This window comes from Mercenaria mercenaria, chromosome 6 (genome assembly GCF_021730395.1).
Source record: "Mercenaria mercenaria strain notata chromosome 6, MADL_Memer_1, whole genome shotgun sequence".
Lineage (NCBI taxonomy): Eukaryota > Metazoa > Mollusca > Bivalvia > Venerida > Veneridae > Mercenaria > Mercenaria mercenaria.
Window position 1 is genome coordinate 51721619 of NC_069366.1, and position 23668 is coordinate 51745286.

The 23668-nt window shown below is 35.7% G+C and overlaps 1 protein-coding gene across 2 annotated transcripts in view; it reads right to left on the reverse strand.

Moving 5' to 3' along the window:
* LOC123548905 (junctophilin-1-like) overlaps window positions 1-23668 on the reverse strand; it is a 70002-nt gene that overhangs the window by 5795 nt on the left and 40539 nt on the right. The window contains exons 2-4 of one of the 2 annotated variants that reach the window (XM_045336538.2): window positions 22858-22881; window positions 12752-13553; window positions 771-889 (exon numbers count right to left, since the gene is read on the reverse strand). In XM_045336538.2, coding sequence (XP_045192473.2) covers window positions 771-889; window positions 12752-13553; window positions 22858-22881 — 945 coding nt within the window. The remainder of the gene's footprint in view (window positions 1-770; window positions 890-12751; window positions 13554-22857; window positions 22882-23668) is intronic. The other variant, XM_045336540.2, reaches the window with a different exon arrangement.

Below are 23668 nucleotides of genomic sequence, written 5' to 3' on the forward strand. Positions count from 1 at the left end.
CTCAACACAGTGTCTATAGTGAGATCAATGTTAGTGCTTATTTCCTTAAATAGCCCTTCTTAAAAAGCGAAAGACAAGACACGAAAAATGATGTACTAGTATGTCCTTTCTACCTTGACCTTGACCTTTAGGGTCCTGAACGCGACACGCTGTCTTATTATAGTGAATATACATGCATCCATAAAGTTATAGAACGGACAAGAAAATCGACCATAAATCTTTGACCACTAAATGTGACCTTGGACTTTAAGGAAGGGATACGGGACACACCGTCATGTTATGTTAAGTATTTTACACAATAAAAATATCCGCGCATGCATTTAAAAGTTGTAGAGCCGACAAGAAAACTGACCTTAAGTATCTTTGACCTCTAACTGTGACCTCGACCTTTAAGGTATATATATAGGTTCTAAACGTGACTCATTATCTTGTAATTGTGAATTCTTATGCTTGGTTATTTGGTATATCCACACATGCGTAAAAAAAAGTTATAGAGCGGACAAGAAAAATGACATTAATTGTTGACCTCTAAATGAGACCTTGGCTAGGCGTTTGTTGTGATGGTTATTTGTTCAAAGTTACTTCATATTTCGAGAATTCGCAAAAAAAGTTGTCGGTCGAACAAGACTTTGTGCACACACAAACGTAGAAACGCATGGATTCACGCACACAAGACAACTCGCGCACATACGCAAACACATGTGTAACACTATGTGCCCTCCTATTTTTTTTTACTGGCGGGGGCAATAAAAATGCAAAATCTACGATACCTGGTTGGTGAAATTCTGGTGCATATTGTTTAGCTTTTAACCTAGCTGTGTCCGAGTCTTGCTCGGCTTTCATGGCCGCCTGATCTGCCTGTTCCGCCTTTGCCCGAGCGTTCGCCATTCTGAAAAGGACGAAAGAACGATAACTCTTTATAATGTTATTAAATATACAGTATAACATGTCTGAGCGATTAATTGTAGTTCCTCAGTTTCCATTTTCATTTTTATTCATCTATAGACAATCTGAAGGGAATCGTCACAATCATTTCTCAAAACTTGAATTGTCGGTTGTGGTTCTAAACATTTCTACATTTGCATTTAATGTTTATCTATTCAGCTTTTAAAGAAAGTGAATTTAACCATTATGGTGCCAACATATTCATTTCTCTTGTAGATTTGATTTAATGCCATGTTCCATATTAATTTCTACTTTATTTTTGTCTGCTTTTACACACAAACATATTAGGTTTTGAAATAATTACATGTCGCCTGCAACGGTATTTTATGACGATCATTACACCATAGGTACATAAACAAATATCTCAAGCAGAAATATAGTGTAACCTCGATAAATGGTACCACCGAAAAGTGATAAAATTAAGAATCTCTTCGTATATACAACCAGGTCTTTCCTTTCAAGTTATAGATAAAATTTTAAACAGATGAACCTCTGTGATTTTTTTAGTCTTTCTAAAGGTGTTCGCTCTAAAGAAGTTGTACTGTATGTTAATGTGTAGATATTGAGGAAAGGTCTAACTTAGATACTGTTTATTATGCATCGAACATCTATGTAAACTATAAGCTTAACATATAGACGTCTACGAATGTTTGAACAATACATCACGAAGAAGAAAAGGGGACATAACACAAGACGGAAAAATCACTGTCTTCAAAACATTACTTCCCTTTAAACATCAAGCTATCAATATTTTATACGTCTATACATTTGTATAATGTAATGTTATGAATAGTACAAAGACAAAATGCATTTTTATGCAACAAGTAAACGTTTGTTTAACAGATTAAATAGGATACTTATACTCTGTTTTTCTATATTGTCAGAAAGGAGTAATGCCTTGCCTAGACAATGAGTTATGCTGCTATATACACTTATGGAACATTTATGACAATGCCTCTACCCATGGTTTCACAATTTATTTATAACACCATGTCTATTGTAATGCATTTAGCTCCTTTTTAAAACAGTATTAGTTATGTGGCTGCTAGATCTAGTAAACAAACCCTATGTCCCTTTTTTTTTTTCATGTACTTTGTATCAGCACCAAATCGTTTTCTACAAGTAGCTCACATTTTTTTTTCAACATGAAACACAAGTTGAGGACATATTACTTCAGGCATATTGTCTGACGCCGAACAAACTCTTGATCTCCAGGTTATAAGTCTTGTGCCATCTTTCTAATGACAAAACCAGCCGGCTTCTTAAGCTCCATATATTTAGGTATGAACAAGGACATTTGTATCAGCGGCGACGGACTTCCATAAAACTACCGTACAAGCTAATTTGACTGTACATATTGAAATAAATTCACTAAATCTCTTCATTGAATATTGATATATTCACAACCCTATCTCATGAACAGAGTGATTATATCGGCCTGACTTAAAGGAATAATGTCTTTTTTATCAACAACAGACAAACTTTACTAGCACATATAGCAAAAAAAAAACATACATAGTTCAATGGCTTAGAGAGAATGCGGTTAAAATGGCTAATAAATCAAATTCTGGGATATTCTCTGCGACCTGAAAATTGTCTACACCTTCACAGTATTGAACAGTTATTGCTAAACAACAAGGCAATCTTCGGAAAACAAGTTGCTATAGCTAAATATACGTTCACACGTGGAAGTAATTGGTTGAACATATTCTAGACATAGAAAAAATATATTTCTCATATGTCAACAATATGTTGCCATAGAAACGATATGAATTTCTGTAGGTGTACGCTTTATACCTGACTGTTATAGTCTAACAGGGGCGGTTAGACTGTAATATGTGACTGTGTTGAACGGTAAGTTATAAACTGCACAATCAATAAACTTGCACTTCATTCACCATTTAGAAGAAGAAAAAATACAAAATTGCATTCTTTTTAAAGCTGATTAGAAACAGGTGGACGTCAGCTGCAATGTATTAACCGAATTTGCTGGAAAAGTAGAACAAAACTACTTCATTAACTGTAATAGAATAATTTAGATTTTTTCTCGTAAGTATTTTACTCATTTGTCCCAGATATACATAAAATTTATGCTTTCATTCAATTTCCGGTCTGTAAGCCGAGCCTTTCTTTGCATCAGCACCGGAGCAAGTTGGCACAAGAGGGACATATATTAGACCAGACCCTATGTTTTGTTCACAGGCGATAACTAGTGAGGCTATTTGCATTTTGTATACTTATGTCCCTTTTCTTCTCAAAACATAGATAATCAGAGTAAAAAAAGATCGGTCGGAATATAGAGAACTTATTAAAGAAAATTAAAACAGAGAATTAGCTAGTCGGTGTCTAGCCCTTATAATGCTTGACCCGATTGAGTCTGCCTTTGCGACCAGTGTAGATCATGATCAGCCTGCACATTCGTACAGTTTTTATCATGATCTGCACTGTTCGCCATTCATTTTGGTAAGCACCCATTTTAACAGTTAATGGTACTATCCAATTTGAAAGATGGACAAGTTCATTACAGAAATTTATCTGTCTGCTTATTTTTAAGTTTAACGTACATAATTACAAATATTTCCACTTTGATTGTACCAAAGAAATCCTTACCTTTTAAATATTGATATAACATGGGTGCTGATGTAAAGTAAACAATATTCAACATACCATACACAATTTGCAAAGTCTGACACATTTTTGATAACCCTAGAATTTACTTTAATTACTTCTGTGTTATATTCTATATATATCAAATTCGCCTTTGCAAAAATTCTGCTGAATCTTGTGTATATACTAGTAAACTGGTATCATTTCAAAAACAGATATGATTTCATTTTACGTAAGATTGTATTCTTCGATTATGTAAACAAATGAATTCACCCGAAAAAGTTCTTATATCAACCTAATTAAGAATTTATGCCGGAAAATTTCATCGAAAAATGTGGTCAGTTAAACTGGATATAAGCTTTTTTCTCCATATGTAAGTGACAGTTATCATACATGTATTAAAAGTGGAGAACGTTTGAAGTCGTAGACGCAATTGACGTAGACGTCATTTTTTTACGACGACAGAAAAGATTTTCCTTTAACTTGGTGTGGACTGTTGGGGTGTTGATAAGCTACATCACAGACAGTGGCTCCGTCTAATCCAAGGAAATGTATGACAGTTTAAGTAATGCTGAATGCATCTAAACACGATTATGAATTATCGACGAACGCTATATCACTTTTCTGCCAATGCAGGCGACAATATCTGTCTGTTGCTTTGTCAAGCATGGTAAAAAGAAAGAAATGAATTATTCATTTTTATGAGCTTTGTCAATCAGCTGTGGCTCTGAATGCTGTCAAGTACGTGTTTTCGTGTTTTCGTGTTTTCTTCACACACTATCTCTACTTGTTTGTATACAATAATACTGCTGCCCCATTACAGCAACGTCACTTCCGGAAGTCCGCAAGATCAGTTTGTTGTTCAGAGGCTGTTGCTCTGGAGACTTAATTAACTTGGAAACTGATTTCGTTCGTAAGAAAATATTAGCTTTTATAACAAGAGGGTCATGATGACCCTATATCGCTCAACTGTTAAACTTGGAATCATCAAGATAAACATTCTGACCTAGTTTCATGAAGATATGGTCATAAATCTGGCCTTTACAGTGTTAACAAGCTTTTTCTTTGATTTGAGTGGTGACCTAGTTTTTGACCCCAAATGACCTATTTTCAAACTTGGCCTAGGAATCATCAAGATAAACATTCTTACCAAGTTTCATGAAGATAGGATCATAAATATGGCCCACAGAGTGTTAACAAGCTTTTCCTTTGAATTGAGCGGGTGACCTTGTTTTTGACCCCACATGACCCAGTTTCGAACTTGGCCTCGGAATCATCAAGATAAACATTCTGACAAAGTTTCATGAAGATAGGTTCATAAATGTGGCCTCAATAGTGTTAACAAGCTTTTCCTTTGATTTGACCGGATGACCTAGTTTTTTTGAACCCATATGACCCAGTTTAAAACTTAGCATAGGAATCATCAAGATAAACATTCTAACCAAGTTTTACGAAGATAGGGCCATAAATGTGGCATCTAGGGTGTTGACAAGCTTTTCCTTTGATTTGACCTGGTGACCTAGTTTTGACCCACATGACCCAGTTTCGAAATTGGCCTAGAGATCATCAAGATAAACATTCTGTGCAAGTTTGTATCAAATCAAAGCATAAATGAAACCTCTATATGGCTGAAAGTGCCAAAATAGAAAATTTTGCCCCTTTCAGGGGCAGTAACTCTAGAACCCATGATGAAATCTAACCGGTTTTCGAAAGGAACTGAGATTTATTGTGACTTTAGTTGTGTGTAAGTGTGGTTAAAATCAAATATAAAATGTCACTTCTATCGTGTTCACAAGGTAAAAATTAACAAATTTTGGCTCTTTCAGGTGTCAGCGAGGGGCTATAGCCCCGGAACCTATTATTGGATCTGCCGGATTCATCACGGAATCCAAGAGTTTGTATCAAATCAAACCATAAATGAAGTCTCTATATGGCTGCAAAGGCCAAAATAGTACGTTTGGCCCTTTCATGGGCCATAACTCTGGAACCCATGATGAGATCTGGCCAGTTTTCGAAAGGGACCGAGATATTATGCAATACAAGTTGTGTGCAAGTTTGAATAAAAGTGGTTGCAAAATGTGGTCTCTATCGTGTTCACAAGTCAAAATAGCAAAACTTCGGCCCTTTAAAGGGCCATAACTCTGGAACCCATAATGGGATCTGGCTAGTTTTCGAAAAGAACCGAGATATTATATGGCAATGCGAGTCGTGTGCAAGTTTGATTGAAATTGCTTGCAAAATGTGGTCTCTATCGTGTTCAAGAGAAATTGTGGACGGACGGACGACGGACGACCACAGAAGTTCACCTTGTCACTACGTAACAGGTGAGCTAAAAAGGCATTTGCTCCATAGAAGTACTGATAACATAAATTACTTGTTTGTGTAGTAAACAAACATATGTTTCTATTGTGCAGGTCCTGCGGCAGTAAACAAGCGAATGCCCCTAGAACAGCAACATAAAAGTAAATGGGGACTGGGGGTAGGGGGTTTATGGGCGAGAGCATCTCTTGCAATTTTGTCTGCCCTGGTAGACTTAACATTTCTAGATCTAATAGCCTAATGTAGAATTCATGTGCTACATTTGTGAATTGATCAGATTAGTTTGTCTAGTGACTCCGATATAAGTTTATTAAAACTAAATTAGATATGGATCGGAGAATTTAATCTATTTAGTATTTTCCCACGTGCATCATATGTTCACATTTCTGTGTCGAAGCAAAAAGTGAACGAGTTTTGATAAGTATTGAGCTATTTCCAACATATATATCAATAAACAGACATTTTTTCTTTGCAGTCAGATGCAAAGGAACCAAGCTCGGAGAGAAAACTTATAATGCAGCATTTTCATTGGTTAGTTTTAATACTGAGCTCAGAATTAACCAGTCAGATGCTGCAGTTTAGAGTCTGATCTTTAAACTCAGTTTTATTAAAAATGTAAACGTATAAACCTAACAGGTTGATTAGGCTAAACTATTACCCTATTCTGTTATCGGACCTTTCCTAAAATGATCATGGTTCGAATCCTTTCTTTAAAGAGGTTTTCTCGTGTAAGCCTTTAATAAAGTTAACAAAGACACATTGCAACTTTTTCTACAAGGTTTTTTATTCAATTTAATTTGATCCTAAATAAATGTGTATGAATCCAATTCCCTTCCACTTGAATAAAAGATCTTCAGCCATGAAACCTCTATATCCTCTATTACAGATACTGATGATCATGTCTGAAAACCTCCAGGAAACTGTATCATAAATACTTCATCAAAGTCGGTATATCTTCCCTTTACGTTTCATTTAACCTCTCTTCATCTTGGTATTTTTTTCATTCATAGAATAACTCGGAATTACTGCATGTTACAAGAGCTTGGTATGCCGAATGACGTCAATAGTGGTTTTGTTAAAAACATACAATCATACGTTCCTTCGGATGCAAATAGATCCAAGGTCTCGTGACATATTTGTGAACGTGCACGAGGAAGGTGCTAATTGCTTGGTTATTTTTCAGTGCGTGTACAAAACAAAAACATGAAAGTTCTTCCTTAGCAACCAAGAACTCATCAACTATAAGTCTTAGCACGTAGTACATTTAATTACAAAAAGGAGAAGTAAATGGGAGACGGCATCAAAAATAATGATTTATGATAAAGCCGTCACAGATATTACTTTAAATGGCCAGTAAAACCGAAGGCTTTGTGTAGAAATCCAAACGAGTATGTCTATCACGTTAAATGACAAAATTTCACGTTCTGCGTTGCTAAAACAAAGATTATATAATAGCATTTCCACGTCATGTTTTTATCATGTGTAAAACTACTGATTTTTCAGGATTTTGACGTCATTTTAATGTTAACCTAATGGGTCGCAACTTTTGACATTACGTCAATCGTGAATTTATTTCACGACAGAACATTCTGGACAAAGCTATCTGGTGTTTTACCATAGCAATGTGCTCATTTCTCATGTTTTACCTATTCCTATGTGTAGTAGTAAACTATTACCACTGGAAATAAAAAATCACATTTAATGTTAGGTATTTTAGGACAAATACGTTCAAACGGTGAACGTCTAACGTTGGGGTCAAAGGTTAAAAAGTCACTACTTAGTGCTAAAACCAGAATTCACATCCATAAAGGAATTTTCAGATCAAAACACCTAAACTTTGCTTGGCTTGTGTTTACTTTCATTCACAAGAAACTTCACGTAAAAACGATCTTCTTTATTAAATCCTGTGATTCGATCTCTACCCTTAAAAGCCAATGCGTTGGCGTTACTTATTATTAATGTATACAACACACAAAACAACTTTAAAGATTCCGATGAATAAAGAGACTCATAAAGTGACTTAAGAGGCGTGTTTCATTTGAAACATGGTGTACAGGTTAACATTTTTTCTGATCCACCTTGTCTGTAACAAGCAAAAGACAACATCATATTCTATTTAACATCAGTCTCCGGGTCTCCAGGGATGGTCATAGGTATTTTATAGGTATGAGTTAAATTAATTTTTGACATGTATTTGTACAGCGAAATCTATTATTTAAAATAAACAAGAGGGTCATGATGACCCTATATCGCTCACCTGTTAAACTTGGCCTTTGAAGCATCAAGATCAACATTCTGACAAAGTTTCAAGAAGATAGGGTCATAAATGTGGCCTCTACAGTGTTAACAAGCTTTTCCTTTGATTTGAGTGGTGACCTAGTTTTTGACCCCACATGACCCAGTTTCGAACTTGGCATGGGAATCATCAAGAAAAACATTCTTACCAAGTTTCATGAAGATAGAGTCATAAATATGGCCCACAGAGTGTTAACAGGTTTTTTCTTTGATTTAAGCGGGTGACCTAGTTTTTGACACCACATGACCCAATTTCAGACTTGGCCTAGGAATCATCAAGATAAACATTCTGACAAAGTTTCATGAAGACAGGGTCATAAATGTGGCCTCAAGAGTGTTAACAAGCTTTTCCTTTGATTTGACCAGGTGACCTTGTTTTTGACCCCGTATGTCTCAGTTTCGAACTTGGCCTAGGAATCATCAAGATAAACATTCTGACTAAGTATCATGAAGATAGGATCATAAATGTGGCATCTAGGATGTTAACAAGCTTTTCCTTTGATTTAACCTGGTGACCTAGTTTTTGATCCCACATGACAATGTTTCAAACTTGACCTAGAGATCATTAATATAAACATTCTGTGCAAGTTTGTATCAAATCAAAGCATAAATGAAACCTCTATATGGCTGAAAGGGCCAAAACAGAAAATTTTGCCCCATTCAGGGGCAGTAACTCTAGAACCTATGATGGAATCTAGCCAGTTTTCGAAAGGAACTGAGATCTTATTGTGACTTAGGTTGTGTTTAAGTATAGTTAAAATCGAATGTAAAATGTCAATTCTGTCGTTTTCACAAGGTAAAAATGAACAAATTTTGGCTCTTTCAGGGGTCAATCAGGGGCCGTAACTCCGGAACCTATTATTGGATCTGACGGATTCGTCATGGAATTCAAAATATTTTGTTGCTAAAGATATTTTGCAAGTTTGTATCAAATCAAACTATAAATGAAGTCTCTATATTGCTGCAAAAGCCAAAAATAGTAAATTTTGGCCCTTTATGGGGCCATAACTCTAAAACCCATGATGGGATCTAGCCAGTTTTCGAAAGAAACCGAGATATTATGCCAATACAAGTTGTGTGCAAGTTTGATTGAAATTGATTGCAAAATGTGGTCTCTATCGTGACAAGAAATTGTGACCGGACGGACGACGGACAAAATGTGGTCACAAAAGCTCACCCTGTCATGACAGGTGAGCTAAAAACACACAATTCTGATCTTTTTTCGCGACCCTATTACAACAAAAAGTTGACTGTTGAACCAACTATCGAAATAAACTTTGTTCATAATAGCTCTACCTCTAAAAAAAAAGTACTTCAATACAAAGTCAGATTTTCCCCTAGTAGCTCAGTTTCATAGCAATTTAACCCCTTCTGACAAACAATCTTTGTGCGACAAATACTTTCTTGTTTTCCAAGTAGTGTTTCTATGACATTACACTAAAGTAATGCGCGCAAATTCCGACACCAAAACTACACTAACAGCGCTATTACATATAAACGCCAGTACGCGTGTACTCACTTCAAAGGTAACGAACTGGCATATACCCGATAGCAAATTAACTTAGGAGAAGTATGGTTTCTATTTATAAGGGTTAGGGTATGCATAACACATGTTCTACATGTAGATTATGTTCAGACTGTACTATCTACATTCTTGATAATCCAGAGGCTTGTGTCATTATAGTGTAACATTTAAGGTAAATTCAGCCGTATTTTTGTCATACACATTGCACAGGTGCCCGTCCAGTCTTGGTGCCCAAATGGGTGCCGTCCCCTCAAAAAAAAAAAAATTTAAAAATTAAAAACACTGTTTTAAGCCTAAAACGAAAAAAAAAAATTTTTTTTGAAAAATTATTTTTTTTTCCTATATATACTTCCATGAGTATATATAGGGAAAAATATTTTTTGAAAAACATCTTTTTTTTTTCGTTTTAGGCTTAAAACAGTGTTTTTAATTTTTTTTTTGAGGGGACGGCACCCATATGGGCACCAAGACTGGACGGGCACCTGTGACACATTGCATATGTATGAAATTTACCATCGCATTCTGCAAAAAATGTGCGAAATATAGATAGATAATGTTAAATCCCTTAGTCAGATCAGTCATACCGTCAAATCAATGTCATTGGTCTTGTATTTTTTTAAGATCATTTGTCAGAGCATTGGCGAGATCATATCCAGATCGTTTGTAATATGATTGATCAGCGTATCGGTCAGTTCAATGGCCTGGTCTTTTTTCAGATCAGTTTTCAGATCATTTATCACATCAGTGGTCAGACGACTGGCCAGAGTCTTTATAAGAGTGTTGGTCAGTTCATTGGTGAGATCACTTGTCAGATGCTTGGACACAGTCTTTGTCAGATCTTATGTCAGATCACTGACTATTATTAATCAGTTCAGTTTTCAGATGACTGGCAAAAATCCTGGTCAGATCATTTGACGGACCATTTGCCAGATTAGTGAACAAATCGTTCGTCAGACCATCAGTCAGATTAATTGGCAATGTCCTTATTTGGAGCACTGGTTATATCATTTGTCAGATTCTTGATAAGATCATTGGCTATATCATTTGTCAGATTAATAATTGAATCATTGGCTATATCACTTGTCAGATTAATAATTAACTCATTGGCTATATCATTTGTCAGATTCTTGATTGGATCATTGGTTAAATCATTTGTCAGTTCCTTGATCAGATCATCGGTTATATCATTTGTCAGATCCTTGATCAGAACATTGGTTATATCATTTTTCAGATCTTTGATCAGACAATTGATAAGATCACCAGGCCTTCCAGCATGGCCTTGCCAAAAAGTAGGAGAAAAGTAGGAGGTCCCTACATAAAAAAGTAGGGAAAAAAACAGGTTTGCGGACAAATAAATGTAGGAAAAGTAGGAGGTTATTAACATAAAATGTATTCCAAACCCAAACCAAAACACTAATAAGATGTACTACTGAAGCACTCAAATGCAACCAAGCACCCTCAGCAGAGCATCACAGTGTAAAACAACTAAGCTTATGGAGTTTCCAAAGGTTAAGATATGGTTTGGTAGGATTATAGGTAGGTTGATATGAGGCAATGTATCGCAGAAAGCACCAAATGCATGGGTGAATGTAGAAAATTTTGAAAAACCTGAAAATATTGCTGGGGGCCAGGGGCCGCAAGGGCCCCCGGTAGAACCAGGGCAGAACCCTAGCCAGGGGTCCAGGGGGCTGAAGGTCCTCGGAAGCTGTGAAATTCTAGTAATTTCAGAGCCATACAAATCATTTTTTGAGGTTCTTGTAGGAGTGTATCTATACAGAGTATTTCATCTTGAAATGGCTCCAGAAACTGCCAGCAACACACCAAGAGTCCATCATCTACAAATATAACTACTGAAAAGGCTGTTTATTTATATTTTTATGTCAAGCAAGAACGTAGGAGAAGTAGGCGGTTTTCATCAAAAAGTAGGAAAAAGTAGGAAAAAGCAGGAACGCCTGAAGCCATGGATCACTTGCCAGTTCCTTGATCAGATCACTAGTTAGATCATTTGTCAGTTACTTGATCAGATCATTGTTTATATCAGTTGTCCGATCCTTGATCAGATCATTCTTATATCATTTGTCAGATCCTTAATCGGATTATTGGTTACATCATCTGTCAGATCCTTGACAAGAATCATTGGTTAGATTCTTAATTGGACCATTGGCTATATCATTTGTCAGGTTCTTGATAAGATCATTGGCTATATCAATTGTCAGAATTTTAATTTGATTATTGGCTTAAACATTTGTCAGATTCTTAATAAGATCATTGGCTATACCATTTGTCAGATTCTTAATTGGGTCATTGACTATATCATTTGTCATATTGTCAAATTCTGAATTGGATCATTAGCTATATCATTTGTCAGATATTTTGATAAGATCATTGATTCCTTGATCAAATCATTGGTTAGATCATTTGTCAAATGATCAGTAACATTAATTGGCAATATCATCAGTCAAATTATTTTGTTCAGATCAGTGGTCAGATTGACATTTGATATGTACCTTGAAGATGTTAAAGTTCCGACTAGACTGATTAGTGGTCAATTTCTCTCCCATGAGTAAAAGGATTTCTGGGTTTATAGAAGTCTGATAGAGAAAGAAAAAAATTAATAAATGAGACACGATCATGAAGATGTTCTTCTAAAACTCTAGGCTGTGTACGTATTTAGAAAGTGTATACTTATTTCCGTATTCTTACAATATTTAAGTTCTTGACAGAGAAGAATGCTGTACGTGTACGATACGACCTGAAAACTTATGCGTACTTATCTCCCATTTACAGAGTTGTCGGTCTTCCAATTCCACTTCAAACTTATGGACGACAACTCTGTGAAAGTCAAGGGTATTTTGAGATCCTTTTATATTTTAACTGCTTCGTAAGTTCTGGTTGACACTTATTGACTTACAAACGCAGATTACTCCCCTAGATAGTCAAAATAACAACGTTTCCATTCAGCTTTTGTTTATCTACTTATAAACTTACATAGATGATCATGCGATAATTTATTAAATGAATTCATACCAAGTTTCTGAGAAAATAGCAAATATTTCTTACCTAGTTATGGCTATATCCGCTTTTTGCAGGGCAATTTGCGCACCTCTTTGAGCTGACAACACCGCATTGTCTATTCGTTCTCTTAATTTGGAAGTCCGTATCAAAAACAATTTAGTTTTCTTTCCTGATGAAATAAGCACATTATTTTTATATTTCCCTTCCTCTTTAGTACCTTCTTTAAAAGTAGTTACACCATAGCCATACTTTTTATTGTTAAACCATTCACCTTCGTATTTTAATCCATCGGAACGTTCACTTACACCAAATCCGGATCTTTTGTCGTTTTTCCATTCGCCCATATACGTTTCCGTCACGTTAACGTCAGTGATGTCATCTTGACTCACAAAACTTAAATTACTATCGGTGTACATTGACGCGTTTGTCATACCACTCTGTGTAGATTCGGCACTTACATGGCTTAAACTACTGATTGTGCTTCTAACTGATCCTGTCTGACGTTTTGGGGAATCATTTATATCACCAGTGCTTTTTTGTTTCTTTAAACGTAATCCTGACATTAACGTCTTACGCAAACTAGATCTTCCCTGTTTGTCGAAAAACGATCTACGACGTGTGGGTGGTGTTTCGTCGCTCCGGGCTTTCAAAACGAACCCACCCCTAGATTCATCGAGCTTTTTGTCCCTATTTTTGACAACTTGTTCGTCCTCGTTTTCGCTCCTTAAGGAGGTCAAGGACGCACGGAGAGCCTTTGGTCGGTAATGTGAAGCCAAGCCATAAGGCACACTCTTGCGGACGCCATAACCGTGTCGCATACCCCTCAGCCACTGTCCCTGGTAGGAGCCTGTAAAACATAATATTTGAAATGTAAATTTATTCTAATTATGACTTATAAGCTCACTTGTCTTATCAATTTTTTCTTTGGAGTAAATGCTTTTTTCAAAAAGGTGGCATTTAATATGCGTATTCAGAATAAGTGTTGAATGAGAATTAAATAACTAATTAACCTGTCTAAAACGACGAATAATTCGTTAAACGCTATCACTTGTAAAAATTGAAAAATAAATCATGTGCAAAGAAATGGGAAATTTACAAAACCCATTTAAAACGTCTCTAGAGACAAGCCGGGCTTGATTTAAAACAGAAACACATGTTTCTCGGATGAGCTTTCATCAGAAAAGGAATAATATGACATTTGTAGGTTTCAACTTATTTTCATATAGAACGATTTTGTTGTGAGTTATCACTTTACTAGTTTGTAATAAAGATTGTGCGGTGTGTTTTCGTGTTTTACATTGACAAAACATTACCAGTAGACCTTGTTTAGAACATATTATTCGACGTTTTTATGTTAAAATACAATTCAAACGTTACACAAGAAGACGGTTGGGGAGCATTCTATAAGAACCACATTTTTTCTTAGAAATGCAAAATCGTGCAAAAAGACAGCGGTATAAGACAGAAGAAATATGCTCTATGTTATGTTTTTCTAAACAGTTTAACATGCTGTTTTTGAAACTTCGCTAAAAAAGCAGACTTTTTACACTTAAGTTCGCATGCACTGGCGGCTATTTTCACGATAATTCACGGACGTCATCAAAGAAACACTAAACCGTATGTATTGTTACATGTATGTAAGAAATAATATAACCCAAACAGTGATTTTTTTTTTGTCGTTGAATAAAATCATTATTTGGGGTTCATATAGAAAAGAATTCATCAGGAGAGCGCAGCGAAATAAACATCTACCCTAACTCCTACAGCCTACAGAAGGGATGGTAAGGACTTCTGCAAGGGTAAAACTCTAAATCCATATCTATATCATTAGTCCTGCAAAGTAAACTATTAGCTTAGACGACTTTGACGTTTGAGACTATCAAACTGCTTCTATTCTTTAAAATTTCCTTTCAACATTGAAATATTCTTTACTTTTAATACAAAATGCCTTCTGTAACGTCCCAATGATGAAAACCAGCACTCATTAAATTGCACCTCTGTCGCCGTACAAATTAAGACGAGCTGTCTATGAAATAAAATGCAGATGATACGAGTTTCCAGTGGAAAATGTTTGCCAAATTGATTCTGACCGATACAAATGCACAAGCTATTTAAGAACATGATACATTTATAAATAGCTTTGATGAAGTATATTCTCTCGGCTTATAAAAACTGTCTGGACACGTCTGTGTAGAACGGAAGGAATACATTTACGCAGTAATGTAACATGCAACGAAGGAAGGGAAACTAGAAAACGGGATAGGCATATGTCAAATGAAAACTGCTTAAGAATTATATAACAGGTCGCAGTATTTAAAATATTAGAAAATCGGGCATATCCTAACATAATTTGCATATACGTTGCTAAGATTTTTGTGTTCTACAAAACTGCAAGGTAATACTAGTATATTCAACGCACCAAAACATCATCTTAAACTAGTATAACTTCCTTTTAGACGGGATAGGACAGTTGTCACAGGAATTTGGCTTGCTTTAAAGACGCATCTCCTTATTTACCAGACATAAAAAGCATTAATGAAAAACAGAATGCTTCTAGCGACCATGATGACATAATCATATTGTATTGATATCCATTTAATATCTGGCCAAGCGACCGCAGTCAAGGTCTTACTAGCACCTGTGTCAGTTTTTTTACTATCACCAAACTGTTATTTTGCAATTGCCATGAATATAGGAAATAATATCAATAAAAGTGCACGATAATTTCGCGTTATCTTGTATCTCAAAGACATCATGACGTCATTGGTGTTCAATTAGCTATCGATATACGCTTGTAATATCGTGACAGCTGTATCTTAATAAATGAAGATCATTCCAGGAGTGAAAGCAAAATAGTGATATCACCTCTTTGTTTTTATACACACTTAGATCTTTTTAGCTGTCATTCCTCGTGATGCTGTTAGTGAGGGGTCTGTAATTTTGCAATGCATTTCTCAGTCAGCTGGCAGATAAGTCTGTAAGGTTTATCCTAATTCACTAGAAAGTATTTTTTGCCAGCTTGCACATTCCATATAGCTTGTTTCGTAGTTAAGTATATTACAGAAAGAAAGGTATAAAGGTAACTGGTAAGAAATACATTACTGCTGAAATTAAGCTAAGTTCATCTACACTAAATGGTGTAATATAAGCTTAGTGTCTCGTTATATAGTATTCCCAAGACAGTTCCGGCTAAGTACGTATTTCATTATGTTAAAAAATCAATGCGCAACTTTGTCCTAGCTGAATACGCATTTTATGTTGTATTATTTACTTTGATTTCATCTTAAATGTGAACTAGCAGATTTGCTGCCAAGAAAATAGTTCTAAACTTGGCGGTTATATGGATGTTACAACACTGATGACGTGCAGGTTTTCTAGACATATGTTTATATGCGGTGTTTACAAGAATCTGGAAAAACCTGTTATAAGCCACTTAGTTCAAACCATTACTTCCTGTTATTTTTGTGTCTATAAATGTTCTACTTAAAAGAAATATGCCCAACTGATGATGTTATTGATGGCAACCGTACACAAGTTTTAACAGGAAGGATGTAATTTTGAATGTCATTTAATTTCGCGATGTAATGGCGTCAAAATTTTATCGCGAAATCCGATGGCATTTAAGAACAACAGTCATACTGCTAAAGTACTGCTCAAAGGTATATTTGATCCAAATTTCATATCTAGAAACATGAATAATTACTTCATATAGTTACAAGTTTCTGTGTATTGACTGTACTGTGCATTAGGTTTAAAATAGTACACACTGTATACATGTATAGATAAACACAGTATAAATGTGTACTACACTAAAAACTGACTGTATCTTTTAACACTCAACTGACATATAATTATGAATGTAGCTCTGTATGCAAACTTAATTTATATATTTAGTAAAGTTAAATACATTTCACGGATGAGAGTTTTATACAGCTGAAGTAAATATCTATTGATAAAGTATTTTAGTGAAAGATGGCCATTGAATATCTTTAAGTATGGGTATTTCGTGTAAAACCGTCAAATAAAGCTTTTTTTCCTAACCGAGAAAACCTAATGGGAAATTAGTGTTTGTAAAAATATTTTGTTTTTTATTTACAGGTAAAAATAAATAATGAATGTTTAAACTGGAAACGCATACTTCAGATCAAGGTGGTCAGTGCTCATAGGCGGTCTTTATCTCTGGTTTGACTTTATTTGTATTCTTGTGAGTGTATTTCATTTACATAAATAAACCTTAAAACTGAGAAAGGCGTGAAATAGAAAACAGTGTAGCCATAATGAGACTACATAAGATATATGTGCACAAAATATTTTGAGGTAAGATTTTAGTTAAGAAAGAATATCGTTAGTCTAGTCAGTCGCATTCGCTGATATGTACACATAAAACATACATATAAGCATGCGCTGAAGCGCTTACACTTACGCAAAATAACATAACTATCATATTTATAAACATCAGTTAATTTAAAACACATATTATTCTGACTTCTTAATTTTTTATTCACTTGAATAACTGGTTAAGTTGGTTTTAGCATAATAATGAAGGCATTACAATGTCTGTCTATTTTCAAACGAGAAAATTTGAGCTCCTTTCTTCATTCGTTGGACAAAGATCTTATCAGCCAATCAAAATCTGTCTATTTATACAAGAGAAATCTTTGGAAAAATTCGTTGGACAAAGATCTTATCATCCAATCAAAATTTGTTTAGTTTCAAACGGGAAATTTTGAGCTTATTCATTGGACAAAGATCTTATCAATCAGTCCAACCTGGCTATTTATAAACGAGAAAATGTCGACCTTTTCCAGACTACATAGTACACATGCGTACGGGTTCGTGCTACGTATTTTTAAAGTTAAATATTACGGAGTGTATATAACAAACTTCGACCAGGTATAAGACAAAACTGGACAATGCGGTGTATAGCGTTTGTGAAATTCAGGTCATGCTATGAGCACGCGATGCTCGACCGGCTGTCGGCTGATTGGGACTTTGTACAAAAGCCTGTTCTATGCAGCTTGGCGATAATTATTTCCATTCTTATAGGCAGACAGTAAATTCCAGATATTATCATACACGATACATCTTCCTCTCATATCTAACATTGGAATTTTGGCGCGCAGTCAGATTTCGTGACTGCACTAAACATGTGGCGAGGTCACGTGGCATCTCGCCAAACCTCGTGGTGCACGTTATTATTGCTTATTACTATTACCAATCCAAATTATTGTCGAGTGGCATGCAGTAAATTGTTCAGGGTTATCAGCCGAGAAATTGCTCCTCTGAAATTATGTAAAGTAATAAAAATAGAAGTACTTGTACATTTGATACATATTTAAAATCAGATACAAATCAAACCGTTGTCAACAGAAATAAATGATGTTTAATTTAATATGTTTCTTTTAGAAAGCATAAAATAATTTGGTCATAAATATCGAGTATGTAATGAATTTGAAATATTACTGACACATGAGTAGATCATGTGTACTTTGGCACCTGAATCCAAGTCAGCGAGGATATAAAAATGGTGTGCAAAGCAGTAGGCCGAAGGAGCAACTCAGTCCGGCTGCTTAAGGCTGGTGAGTGCTTAAGGCAAGTTGAAATTAAGGCAAAAAAATGTCTATTTAAGAAGTTAGCTTACTGGCTGATTAAGACAAGCGGCTGCTTAAGACGGTTGACCTTTAAGGCAGATTCAACTGTATACAGCTGCAAACTAATATATGATTAATACTAATTGTTAGTAGCTTAAACGTAAGTTATCTGTTTGCCGATGTATCGCCTTCGAACGACTTTACAAGTATTGAACAAGAGCTTGTCGAACACGAGATGCCCCACTTGATGCATTCAGTAATTGCACAAGGAAGAGAAATTATTTGCTCACTGTAAACAAAAGTTCTACTGTTCTGGTTCAATGTGACACTGACCTTTGACCTATTGACCTCAAAATTAACATGGGTCATCTGCTGGTCATGATCATCCTCCCTATTAAGTTTAGTGATCATAGGCCCAAGCGTTCTCAAGGTATCGTCCGGAAAGGGTTTAACTGTTCCGGGTCAATGTGACCTTGACCTATAGCCTACAGACCTCAAAATTATAGGGGTCATCTACAGGTCATGGCCAACCTCTCTATCAAATTTCATGATCCTAGGCCCCAGCGTTCTCAAGTTATTGTCTGGAAACGGTTTAAATGTTCCGGGTCACTGTAACCTTGACCTTTAACCTACTGACCTTAAAATCAATAGGGGTCATCTGCTGGTCATGTTGAACCCCTCTATCATCTTTCATGACCCTTGGCCCAAGCGTTCTCGAGTTAACGTCCAGAAACCGTTTAACTGTTCCTGGCCTATCTGACCTTGAACTTTGACCAAATGACCTCAAAATCAATAGGGGTCATCTGCTGGTCATGATCAATCTGCCTATCATTTTTCCTCATCCTAGGCCCAAGCATTCTTGAGTTATCGCCCGGAAACCGTTTTACTGTTCCTGGACACTGTGACCTTGACCTTTGACCTACTAATCTCAAAATCAATAGGGGTCATCTGCTGGTCATGACCAACCTCATTAACTTTCACGATCTTAGGCCCAAGCAATCTTGAGTTATCATCCGAAAACCGTTTAACTGTTCCGGGTCATTGTGACCTTGAACTTTGACCTACTGACCTCAAAATCAATAGGAGTCATCTGCTGGTCATGACCAACTTTCCTATCAACTTTCATGATCCTAGGCCCAAGCGTTCTTGAGTTATCTTCCAGAAACCGTTAACTGTTCAGGGTCACTGTGACCTTGACCTTTGACATACAGATCTCAAAATCAATAGTGGTCATCTGCAGGCGATGACCAACCTTCCTTTGAACTTTCATGATCCTAGGCCCAAGCGTTCTTGAGTTATTATCTGGAAACAAATTGGTCTACATACAGACCGACCGACCGACAGATAGACCTACAGACCGACCGACATCCGCAAAACTTCTTCGAAGGGGGCATAATTAATAGTTAGTCCTTCTCAGATTACTGTAGGGTTTACGGTCAAAGGACATTTTAACACGACACTTTTGATAAAAATTGTCACAGATGACAACCTCTAAATAAAAAAAAACGCAACTAAATGAACATCCTCACTTTTTCTTCAAGTTTACTTATATATAGAAACAGTGCAAGCCTACCTGTTAATGAGAAAAACCTGTTAAAATACATTTTTTGTTTCCCAAAGGCGGTTTTTAAAAACAGGATTAGTTGAGCCACGTAAGAGAATTGGACTCACAACTCGGTGATATTCCTCCGTTTTAGAAAGACACGCATGTGTATTTTTGAGAACGTAAAATAACAGCTAGAAAAAAAATCAAAGAATACTCAAGAATAAAACTGGAAGTTTCTTAAAATAAAACTGGGCTAAAGTGTATGCAGAGGATTAAGAAAAAAAGATATCGTGAAAACTGCTGAAACTGCCAAATTAACACGCGATAAATACTCTCTAAACAACTTGCAATAAAGCAGCGTTTAACTACCAGAAGCTACTCAACAAAAATTCATGCGCGGGCATTGAACTGTAAGTTAAGACTGGAAAAAATTGGCTTTTTGCAAAGGTAAACGCATGTTTTGGCTCCATGTAGTTTCCTGCTGAAAAATATCTTTCGCAAATTACCATCTGGGTAATATAATAACCAACATGATGAACAGGTTTTGCCTAATATTGTCTAAATAAACGTGATGAACTTCCGGTTCAGTAAACGTTGACTATGATTTAGACAGCTGAACGATGTCTTGACCGGAAGTTATGCAAATTGCATTGTTTTGTGTAATGAAGAACTGCTGATTGGTCTGTTGAGAATATATCTGCACGAGCCGGTCTGCTATTTGAGAATGAAAAATAAATTTGTACCCTGGAAGAGTGTGGGGAATGAAGCCTTTTTTAAAGATCTGGATATCTGAGAAATGCTATTTAAGTGTTGTAAACAATGATGTTGCGTTTTTGTTGTTGTTTTCTTGTAGCTATTATTCTATATGAATTTAAAATTGACATTTTCCTGTGGCAAAATTTTTATGTATATGAATATTAAATCCAAAGAAGACATTTATAATTACGTATTTCTTCTATTACCAGTGTGAAGTGTATACATAAGGGTGTATACGTTACGTCTATATATTGACGTAAAACGTTCAAGAAAAAATTATGTCCAAACTGCAACAAACAGGTTAAGGGACAAACATGTTAGTAGCAAGTATATAACTAAAACATATAGCTTTCAAAAAAAACCCCACAAATTATGTAACTTCCCGTGTAGAGAACAAAAGAAAGCTTTTGGATGCAATATCAATTCGGTCATTTCCTGTGAATGCGCAGAGAAAGACAAAAACTTTAGATCCGTAACAAAATGCATTCCAGGTAAATTTCAGCCAAGAATCTCGCCGCTGAATTAATTGGATGTAATGACTTTATGGGCAAATTTTGGCTGCAACACATCCCCGTTGTTGCTACATTCAATAAACGTTTAATTATTTGTTGTTGTTGTTTTTTGTTTGTTTTTTGTTTGTTTTTTGTTTTGTTTTATGGCGTTTTTCAACAATGGTTCTGTTATTTACCTGTTTTCCTTTCTTTATAACAAAATTATTTATGTCGACATATTTATTTACAACGCTTATCTTTAAATCTTTGTATGCTTTGAACATAAAACACTTACTCAAGACTCGCTTCATTAGCATAGTATTTTTAAATCATTTATCTATCCTGTATTTTTATAAAATTACCGGACAGATAAGGAAAATGTTTAGAAGCCAATAGGTGACACGTGATTTTTTTCCCCAAGTCGTGCGCATTGCATACTAGCACATAAGCGCGACATATGGCATACTATCCCTTCAAATGGGGTCTAAAATAAATCACCTAAGTTACTAGTACTTAATGCATGTCATACATATGAAATAGTACTTCTTGCACACGGCTTAGAAACATATTTTCACATGTAACCTTCAGGCTTTTAGAATACCTTAGAAACGTAAGCTTTTGAGCTAAATGGCACTTTCAAGTTCAGTATAGATTATAGCTTGTGTATGAGCAAAAATAGCATTAAAAACATAGCCACTCGTGCAATGAATAATATAAAACATTCTGTTTTATGAAGTAGAAAACATACATAAATAAACATTATTCTTAAAAGCATCTACTAAAAAGGTTGCAGCGATATAAATTAAAATGTGATACAGGAAAGTCTGCTTTCTGTAATACGTGTGACACGAAGCTGTGATACCAAAGTATTATTTATTTCCTATGTAGGCGACATCGTGATTTATACATTTGAACTTGCTGATCAATCTAATGCCATGCCATAAAAACTTTAGTAAGAACTGATTAATTCTTTTAATAGTGACAGTATACGCAAAGAAACCAAAATTTTGCGCCAGACAAAAATGAAATGAAAATGCTTATTTTGGTAACAAGTGAACTACTGTAAATCAGACTTGTTCACGTATTGAAAGAGTTCAACGTTCAGTCACTTTTCCCTAAAGATCATCTAAAAATGTAAAATAAGATATGAAAAACATAGAATAGATCAATGTGCCTTGACAATATAGCATTGTTAACTTTGAAAGATGTACGGGAAAATGTATGCTGCAAAATTGTGCCGAGAAACATGTGAGCCGCGCCATGAGAAAACCAACATAGTGCGTTTACGACCAGCATGGATCCAGACCAGCCTGCGCTTCCGCGCAGTCTGGTCAGGATCCATACTGTTCGCTTTCAAAGCCTATTGCAAGTAGAGAAACCGTTAGCGAACAGCATGGATCCTGACCAGACTGCGCGGATGCGCAGGCTGGTCTGAATCCATGCTGGTCGCAAACGCACTATGTTGGTTTTCTCATGGTGCGGCTCATATTTGCCGGAAGATAGCGGAGAATGCAGAAGAATGCCGGTCGAGCAAAAGAGCAAAGAAATCATAGAAAAAAGATAGAAAGCAAATATTGCGTAAATATGATTCAGAAGCATATGCAACTTTGAAAAAAAAACTCATTCAATAAAATCTTGCGAAACGTAATAAAGGACAAGCGAAGAAGCTTATATGGCGAAAAAAAACTGCTCGCGAATAAGTGCTGATTTACAGTATAATTGTGTTAAGATGCACTCTTCATGCTGATATTTTTGTAATAAACATACCTCGGCATTCTTCTGTAAATGTATCTTAAAATAGAAAGAAAACACATGGCATTAGACATGTATGTTATAATATAAGAATGCGCGAATAATGGATTTGCCAGTTGTGCATATTTCTGTGGAAATATCGACAAGGGATTGCTTAAATTGCTCCAGCAAAGTCTCTTACAAAATAGTAAGCTTTAGAAAAAACAACATAGCCACAACAACTAACGACTTTCAAATAAAGAATTCTATGTAGATTTCATTCCGGTAGCCCTTTTTGGTGCGATTCGCTGAGTTGTGTAAATTTTCAGTACCCAGAATATATTCTGAACAACGATCTAATTCAATCAACGAAGTCTATTTGTGCATAAAGATCAACTTAATTGTATCAAAAAAGCATGTTCCAACTTATTTTCATCCCGGAAATGTATGCGTATACAAAGCAATCGATCGTAAAACTGCACATCTCTGGCACGCTTCGGTTAGAATAAGTCAATAATTCACAGACTTGTCAGTGAAAGACGTGTTTGAGAAATATATGTTTCCTGTATAAAACTTGAAACAAGTGAGCACAGAAGCTCTGTAGTATTTTCAAGAGATTCATATTTAGATCTATTATTACCAGGAGTGGCTGCCTGCAGTCGGAAAAGGTATGAAAAATGCTCAGAAAAAAATTAGTTCCGCTTGCGTCGTGTATGGCACACGCTGTTCTTTAGAATGATATATACATTTTAACCGACAGTCATTAGCTCGTCTTCGCATAAGTTTTTGCAATCATGTGAGTTTTTGTCATTATTTCGTAACTATTAAGAATTCCTTCTCTCTGACC